At 41.9% G+C, this 9,050-nt stretch overlaps 1 protein-coding gene across 2 annotated transcripts in view; it reads right to left on the bottom strand.

The window, feature by feature from the left end:
- Nucleotides 1-6,067: 6,067 nt before the first annotated feature.
- The window catches only part of MARCHF11 (membrane associated ring-CH-type finger 11), a 34,466-nt gene continuing 31,483 nt past the window's right edge, over nucleotides 6,068-9,050 (bottom strand). The window contains exons 4-5 of one of the 2 annotated variants that reach the window (XM_045006443.1): nucleotides 8,299-8,341; nucleotides 6,320-6,541 (exon numbers count right to left, since the gene is read on the bottom strand). In XM_045006443.1, coding sequence (XP_044862378.1) covers nucleotides 6,526-6,541; nucleotides 8,299-8,341 — 59 coding nt within the window. In that variant the 3' untranslated portion in view covers nucleotides 6,320-6,525. Of the gene's footprint in view, nucleotides 6,542-8,298; nucleotides 8,342-9,050 lie in introns of both variants that reach the window. The other variant, XM_045006442.1, reaches the window with a different exon arrangement.

Here is a 9,050-nt window from a genome sequence, read left to right as displayed (position 1 = left end):
CGCCGACGGAGGTGGGCAGCGCCGACGGCCATGCACTTCATAAATACCCTTGGGGCTGTGGATAGGCCAAAGGGAAGGACCGCAAACTGGAAGTGAAGGTGATTGAGTGTAAACCGTAGGAAACGCCTGTGCGGTGGAAAGATGGCGATGTGAAAATAAGCGTCCTTCATATCGAGGGCGGCATACCAGTCTCCAGGATCCAAGGTAGGAATGATGGTCCCCAAGGAGACCATGCGGAACTTCAACTTTAGCATGTATTTGTTGAGGCCTCGCAGGTCTAGGATGGGCCTGAGGCCCCCTTTGGACTTGGGGATCAAGAAGTAGCGGGAATAAAACCCTCCGCCTCTTTCCATCTCCGGAACCTCCTCTATCGCTCCCATCGCAAGGAGCATCTGCACCTTGTGTAAGAGGAGTTGCTCGTGAGAGGGGTCCCTGAAGAGGGACCGGGAAGGAGGGTGGTAAGGAGGGAGTGAAACGAATTGGAGGTGGTATCCACGTTCCACTGTGCGGAGGACCCAGGCATTGGAGGTCAGCCGAGTCCATGCCGGGAGGAAATAGGAAAGGCGGTTGGAAAAATGAGGGAAAGGATCCTGAGCCGGAACTGGTAGGCCGTCCCCGGGCGCATCTTCAAAATGATGACTTCGGCCCCGCCGGTGGCTTAGAAGGAGCACGGCTCTGGGACGGCTGGGGTCCAGGTTGCCACCTACGTCCCCCTCAACCGCATCGCCGACTGGAGTCTTGCCTGTATCTGGGCATAAAGTAAGGCCGGTTCAGCTGGGGGGCGGAACGGACGTCGCTGGGTCACCGGGGTGTGCATCCCTAGGGTGCGCATAATGACCCTGTTATCCTGGTTCCAACCCTGGTTCCAACCACCCACCAGCTAGCTGCAAGGGGCTGCTCTTCCTGCAAGCAGGGGACAAAACAGGCGACTGCCAAACACAGGGCCGCCCAGAGGGGGGGGCAAGAGGGGCAATTTGCCCCAGGCCCCGAGCCCCACGAGGGCCCCCACCAGAGTTTTTCGGGGCCCCTGGAGCGGGGTCCCTCACTCGCTCCGGGGTGCCCGGCAAACTCTTGTGCGGCCGGGCGCAGGAGCTTCTGCTGCTCCCGGTCTTCGCCGGCGGGGGGTCCTTCCGCTCCGGGGCGGAAGGGCCCCCCGCTGGCGAATTACCGCCAAAGACGGAGCAGGACCCGCCGCCAAAGTTCAGTCCGGTCTTCGGCGGTAATTCGGCGGCGGGGGGGACCTTCCGTTCCGGGACCCGCCGCCGAAGTGCCCCGAAGACCCGCGGCGGGGCTCCCCCGCCGCCGAATTACCGCCGAAGACCGGGCTGCGCTTCGGCGGCGGGTCCCGCTTCGGCGGTAATTCGGCGGCGGGGGGGCCCCCGCCGTGGGTCTTCGGGGCACTTCGGCGGCGGGTCCAGGAACGGAAGGGCCCCCCGCCGCCGAAGACCCCGGGCCCCCGGAATCCTCTGGGCGGCCCTGGCCAAACAACATTAGAAGGGAACATTTCACAACTTTAAACGAGCATGTTCCCTAATAGATCAGCAATGTAACAACGACACAATGTTAACCAGGACGACTTTAAGTGAGAAGTTCCTGTAATAACCTGCCCATCGTGACTTCTAAGAAGCTTTTGGATAAAAGTTTGGTGGTGCTGCATCTTCACTGAACTCTCAGCCCTTCTGCAGTCTAATAATTCAAACAGGAATTATGACTTATTCAGCACCACTCAAAGTTTTCCCTAAGGGCTTTTTGCATATATGTTGTTCTCTCCAGAACACTGTCAGTCAGGGCTTCAATGGACCTTGAATGGAGCCTCGCATAACATTACCACTATGATATCCATTAACATTGTGGTTTTTTTTAAAAAGGCTAAATAAAAAGTTCTCACATCTTACACTTTAGAGCAATGAAGAACATGAAGTTCATGTGAAATATGAAAAAATAAAAATACTAAAAAACAATCCATTTAAATAAAAATGAATAAAAACTTACTCTAACAATGAGAGACTAGGGAGCTGGCTAGATATAACAGTGATAGGTGTCTGAGGAACATCTAAAACAGTATTTACTTCTGACCGCTGTTTTGTTTTGCTATCATGAAAAGATGGTTGTGGTTAAGACACAGGACTGGGATCCAGGGGATCTGGGCTCTACTCCCAGCTCTACCATAGGCTTCCTATATGACCCTGGGCAAATCAATTAATCTCTGTGTAGCTCAATACCGCCACTGTAAATGGGGATAACAATAGCAACCTCTCTCCTCCATATAACCCACCTCTTCATGCACTCTCCCCTCCCTTATCAATAATAGTCTGGTCCTCTAGCCCATGCCCTATTGCCCTGTGCTATGATTTAGTTTACTTGTTTTAATTAGATAGGAAACTCTGACTGGACACTCTTCAGGAAAGGGAATTTACCTTATGTGTGTATAAATTGCTGTGTATAGCAATGGTGCTATATAAATGTTCATCATCACAAATCTCACTGTTGCAAAGACTTTAATGACATTGGGCTTAAAGTTTCCTTTAACTAGTAATTTTTTATTGCTCCTAATTATACCATCTTGTTCCATCCTAAATAATCCCAATTCTTCTTTTACGCTTATACCCTTCAAATAGTTGTAAGTGGTTAGCTTGTCATCTCTTAGCCTCGGCTGCCTGAGCTTTCAGTCTTTCCTTGCAAGTCAATCCATCCAACATCATAATCATTTTTATTCCTTTTTTCTGATAATGAAGTGCCCAGAACTTAAACAGAATTTAAAAGATCACGTGCTCTTAATATTGTATGTCCTGAAAAATGAAAAGCTTGTATGGAAAGCAGAACTAAACTTCATGGGTCTGCAAATATCATGAGTATAGACTCTTTCACAAGACCGCCTATATATACATATATATAGGCCAAAAATACAAGAACAGCTTTCCTCATGGAATATTGGTTTTTAAGGCCACAAAGATTTTGTTTGACTCTCTGAAAGGGTTGGTATAAGTTTCAGCAGGACGTTTCTATTTTAGGCCATTTTGCTCATTCTAAAAACCAAACTTGCCTTTCATCACTAGAGGATGTTCCAATGAGATGGAAGGAGAATGCAGAATATATTGTATATCCTGAAGCATACAAGGCTTCCATTTTATTGGTTGGAGATCATGGGTTTGATTCTCCATTGCCTTGTACAGGTGTAGGCACTTACACCTATCAAATGCTACCACGCCCTTTGAACACCAATTTTGTACGTATTGGGTTTATTTCACTACTATGGCACGCCAGTTTTATGCCAATGTAATTCTAATGAAATCAGTGGTTGTATCTCGGGTCCACTACGTGAAAATTATTACATAAAGCATGAGGCAATGGAGATTTGTTCTTTGTATATTCATAGAGCACAGAATGGGTTTGCTAGGGATATACCACTAGATGCTTTAATAAAACTGTGCATGTGTGCAATGCAGAGCTGTGATTATATTGGGCCTGATTTACCACTGTGTTTCTCCAATTTTATGCAGCTATAACGCCATTGGTTTCAAATAAATTGCATTGGTGTAAAACCTCATGACTCAAGCTCTATTAAACTCTGTATGATGGATATATCTTATTCAGCGATGCAGTGAAAACAGCCATAATACAGTTCACTGTACAAAAGTTGGCCTTTTAAATGTGATTTCATAAGAAACTTGTTTTACTTAATAAGTATTTACAAATTTCAGTGACTATCATGTTCAACAGAATCTTCCCTCTCTCCCATTTAATTTCTATTCTGGGGTTTTTCAGTCCCCTTTCTTAGCTTGCGCAGGGGCACCAAGAACCATCTCCCTATAAGGACTTTTATGCTCTTTTGTAGAAAATCCATAACTTTGCAATGTCAGTCAATTCTTAAAAGAAAATGTAATATATTGAGTTATATGCATAATAGAATTTTTAAAAAAATCTAAAGGGATAATGTGTTATCATAGAATCATAGAATCATAGAATTCAAGATCAGAAGGGACCATTATGATCATCTAGTCTGACCTCCTGCAAGATGCAGGCCACATAAGCCGATCCACCCACTCCTTAAGCAAGCGACCCCTGCCCCATGCTTCGGAGGAAGGCGAAAAACCTCCAGGGCCACTGCCAATCTACCCTGGAGGAAAATTCCTTTCCGACCCCAAATACGGTGGTCAGCTGAACCCCGAGCATGTGGGCAAGACTCTCCAGCCATACCCTCTGGAAAAAGGCTATCAATATCCTATCATTGACCCATTGTACTAATTACCAGTGTGGCACTTAATTGACCTATTGACTAAGCCCGTTATCTGCTCGTCTCTCTTAACTTGTTGACTCTTGACTCAAATATGACTGAATAAGGTTTAATCTCATCTAGAAATATTTCTTTATAATTTTTTGCTAACTTTTTAGTAAATTCTGAGAGAACCATTGAAAGTGTGCTTTAGGAGACATTACACATTTTTAATTCAGATTTTTCCATTAGATACCTCTCAACTGGCATGTACAAAATTGGGAAAACTAAAGGGTGTAGGACACTATTTTGAATACGTTGGGGTTGTGGAATCCCTGTCTTTGGAGGTTTTTAAGAACAGGTTAGACAAATATCTGTCAAGGATGGCCTAGGCTTCAGGGCGGGGGAGGGGGGAGAGAGACTAGATGACTTGTTCAGTTAATGATTACAAATGACATTAAAATTGTTTGGTGACTTTTACATATGTAAAAAGAAGAGGAATTACAAGCTGCAGATGTTTATAAGTTGCCCATCATCATAGTATGTGAGTGCACCCAGGATGAAAGCATCACATTCATTCACAGCATTTCAACAGGCTGATCTATTAGCTTCCCTTTGCGTGCTAATGACACTTCATAGGACATATAGTTTATGCCTCAAAAAACGCACTGTGCAATTGCAAATATGTTAGTACCTTTTCCCAGTCGTATTAAGGAGACCCAAAAGACAAGAGTTTGGGAGTTCCTTCTCTCTGAGATTGGTCTGATAGAAGTTAAGAGAGAGGAGAACTGGGAAGATCCACAGGAAGAGAGTTAGCTCCATTTTGAGACCCACCACAGGAGCTATGACTACAGGGAGGCAGACATGGGGTGGGTGGAGGTGTTCAGCTGAGGAGCAGAGTATTGGGGCACACTGGTGAAGGACTAAAGTTCAAGCCAAGGAAAGGAGGAAGTAGTTTAAGTTTATACTTTTGGTTTCAGGTTTTTTGGAGAACTCCAGAGAAGACTACTGTGAGCCACCACCCTGAAGAAACAGTAATGTCTGAGACATTGTAGTGCCTGAGAGGAATACAGGTACACAGTGGGCCCAGGAAGGGGCTGTAAAAAAGGCCTGCTGATAGGTTGAGGTAGGAAGAAGCCTGGGGGGAAGCAGGGGATGGGAAGGTCTGAATAATCAGACCTTGCATGTTCACTATAGGGTTCCTGGGCTAGAACCCAAAGGAGAGCCTGGATTCTCCTTTTGGCCCTCCAAAAAAAATGCCAGGACCCTGGAGGCCAGGGGTCAAAGGACTAGTATGTCTGGATTTGGACCACAAACTCAGTATGAGGTGTCGGACTTTAGTTTGTTGGAATTGCTTTCTTACCCCAGAAGAGAAGGACTATAAATCACCTGGCTAGAGCGTTACATCACACGAAGAAACAGACTGCTCCAGGACTGGACCAGCTATGGCAGAGGGCATGAGAGCCCGATATGCTTTGCCCAGGAACAAAGGGGGCGCATGAACAGTGAGTCCATCTTCTACAAGCCCCTATATATCATCTTTCTGACATGTGACTGAACCTCTACATAGCTAATATACTAAATGATGCACTTAAATATACCTAGAGTTAGTCACAGAGATACCAGTCATTATTTTCCTCAATTTATGCATTTGAAAAACTATATTGATTGAAAAAGTACACTTAATGTTACGATAGATATTTTTGGCTTAAAAGATTGGTTTCCTCATTATTCAAGGCAATGAGAGTTAAATTATATTTTTATAAATTTCAAGTACAAATTGACCAAACTGTGTAATATACCAGACTATAAAAAAGCAAGCAACAACTTTTTCAGAAAAATGTATTTGCAATTCAACTGATCATATAAAAAGCATTAAATGTTTTAAAAGTTGTAAATATTTTTAGAAGTGCTATGGTATCACCATTCATTGCAACTACATTCCGGAGTACTGTAAAATCCAGGGCACATTATCCTTATTTGTGTAGCACAGTGAGCATTATCTTTACACTGAGGTTACTCTCATCACAACCTCTCCAGAACTGTTGTCTTCTGATGAATCCTCATGAGGTCTCATTCGATTGAACAGATGCAGCAATACATAGCCACACTGAAATCTTGGAGAGGTTAACTGTGTTGGATGAATTAAATTTCTGTTTCTAAATGCAGTTAGTGGTAACCACAATGTCCTACCCGGTGAAGACGCTCCTCGATTGCTCTCTTCTATGTCTGTAGCTTTGTCATAATTTAATACATCCCAGTGAAGATTAACAGCCCTCCAGCGCTTAAACACTCTGTAAACTGATGCACCTTCATGTACAATTAGTCCTGAATTTTAAGGAAAGAATGATTAGTTACTACACAATAATCTTGGACTCCATTTTAAGAGGGAATGAATAAAGATGTAAATTTAACCACATTTATCACATTGCAACTGGCAGGTGCTTATCAAATTAAGATGAGGATCCCTGTGAGTATCTTAACTCTAATAATACAAATAACTGTCCATAAAAGATACAGAGGACTTATACAATCAGCCAGTAATTTATCTAAACTATTTCAGGTAAACTTTAGGTCCACTCAGAGTGTACATCATAATTTTACCCCCTCTTCCTTACCATCAGTGTAATGAGAATTCAGCCTTTATGAATAAGGAAACCTTCTGTATGTGAACTGAACATAACCAATGTTATCTGATGCCTTGTCTATACTAGAAAAGTGCATTGATTTAACTAAATTGACATAAAAATCAATCATTCCATTGCGTTAGTAAATTACCAACTGAAACTGAGTTAACCCTTGCATATACTGATTTAAGTTTAGCTTAAGTGCTTCTATGTTAGGGATTTTTACTAGAGGCCTCATCCTCATACAGATCTCCTTCTGTGGATATTCTTTAGTTTGAGCAGCTTATCTAAACTGGTATAAGGCACTCAAACAGATTTAAGAGCGTCCTCCACATTCTTAGTTCTTCTCTGTGTACCTATAGCCTGACACAGCCTGAAACAACAGTTGTAATAAGTGTGAATTCCCCCTATTACTCCAATGTGGCATTAATTCTGAAAATTGTCTCAGGAAAATAGCTGAGATGTCAACATTAACTGTTATTTCACAAGCGGGGTTTGGAGTGGTGGACTTTATTCTTTCTGTTCAAATCTCAGAAGGCCAGAGAACAGGGATCCATTCTTGAGATTTGCAGAGATCCAGAGAATCTTTTTAAGTATCCCTCAATGGAAACATGGCTCATTTGATCTCCTGTATAGAATCACTTACTCTTAGGCTCACATCCAGCAAATATTTACATACATGCTTAATTGTCAGTATGTGACTTCAGTGGAATTGACTTCAGTGGAATTATTCATATGTTCAAAGCTAAGCATGTGTTTAAGTATTTACAATATCGGGCCTTTACTAATAATGCTTATTGCTGTGAGTAGTTTCATTGGCTGGATTCTATTTGTAGGATCAAGGCCTATCAGAATAGTAGTTCATCAAAGATTAAACACTCAAAAGAAAATATATCTGGAAGCTTTAGCCAAGTCATCTCCAGTGAGTAATACCAGTGACTGAAAAGAAATAATTCTCATAGAAAAACTTTAGTTTGTCCTTTTTGTCTTAAATTTAAAAAAAATAGAAAACTTTAGCAATTTTTAATAGGCACTGACAAATCTTTACAGAGAAAATTAAGATATTTTTGTTTTGAGAGATGGATTTTTTTAAGGTTGCTAGCGCTATAGTTCAATTGAAAATGTGGTTGGTTCCAACTAGGATTTTTTTGGTTTTGAAAAGGGACACTTGTGGTGTGTCACCATAAGTTTTTTCTTTTTCAAACTTTCTGTAAGGAAAAAAAAGGGGAGATGTGATGTCCTAAAATGGTTAATGTCCCATATTGTCACTATCAACAAAGCCAGCAGAATATTAGATGTTCACTGCTCCGCTCAACTATGGCTGTTTTTTTCATGTAGCTAAATGACATATTTTGAGCTTGCAATAAAATTGCTTCATGTTTTATAAACCTGCTGCCTGTGTATTTAGGAAATTGAACTATAATGAACATGAAGTTAGCCACTTATTGCCATATTTACCTGATAATGATCAGGATTCTGATTATCATCAGTGAAGGAATTACTGGCAAGGAAAAGATACCAAATTTCATTACTGAAATACTTAATGTAACTCTATTTTTCATCAATATTAAAATGTTTCTAAGATTATTTGCTACTCTGTTTGTGACTATAGCATCTAGGAAATATTCTTTTTCTACTCTTGCCCATATGAAAAATTATCTGTGCAATACAATGACTGAAGATCACCATGAATGGATTAGTTCATGGATGGATGCTTTTTCATCAAGAGATGATCCAGGACATAAACAGATTGATAGAAAATGCAACTGATTGCTTCAGAAGATAGCCAGGACCTCAATGCTTATTGCTTGCCTGAATCATTAGGTAGTATGCAATTCACTGGATTTAATAAAGAAAAAGCTAACTTGCATTCTGGTCTGCCTTGTTTCCCAGTAGTAAAATTGTAGAGCTGTTACTGTGTAGCCAATCATTAGAAGTATGATTGAATAGATGGTGTCAAGCCCAGCATCAAAAGTGTGAGGGAAAAGGACAAGTGGAAAATCCTGGCACTGAAGATTCAGAGCCTTTTTCTGTCATCTTCTTAGTGAAAGAAGGTGTTAACAATAATTGATTTCTGAATGTATTGTCTTCATAGAGTCTAATTGTAGGAGTTGTGTGTTTAGCCAGGGAGCTACAAAAATATTTGAGAATAGTAGCTGGCTTTTGAGAGTTCACTCTATTCCCTTGATCCCAACATTCATAAATAGAGA

The sequence above is a fragment of the Mauremys mutica genome, chromosome 2 (assembly GCF_020497125.1).
Source record: "Mauremys mutica isolate MM-2020 ecotype Southern chromosome 2, ASM2049712v1, whole genome shotgun sequence".
Lineage (NCBI taxonomy): Eukaryota > Metazoa > Chordata > Testudines > Geoemydidae > Mauremys > Mauremys mutica.
This window is presented reverse-complemented; position numbering and strand designations above follow the sequence as displayed.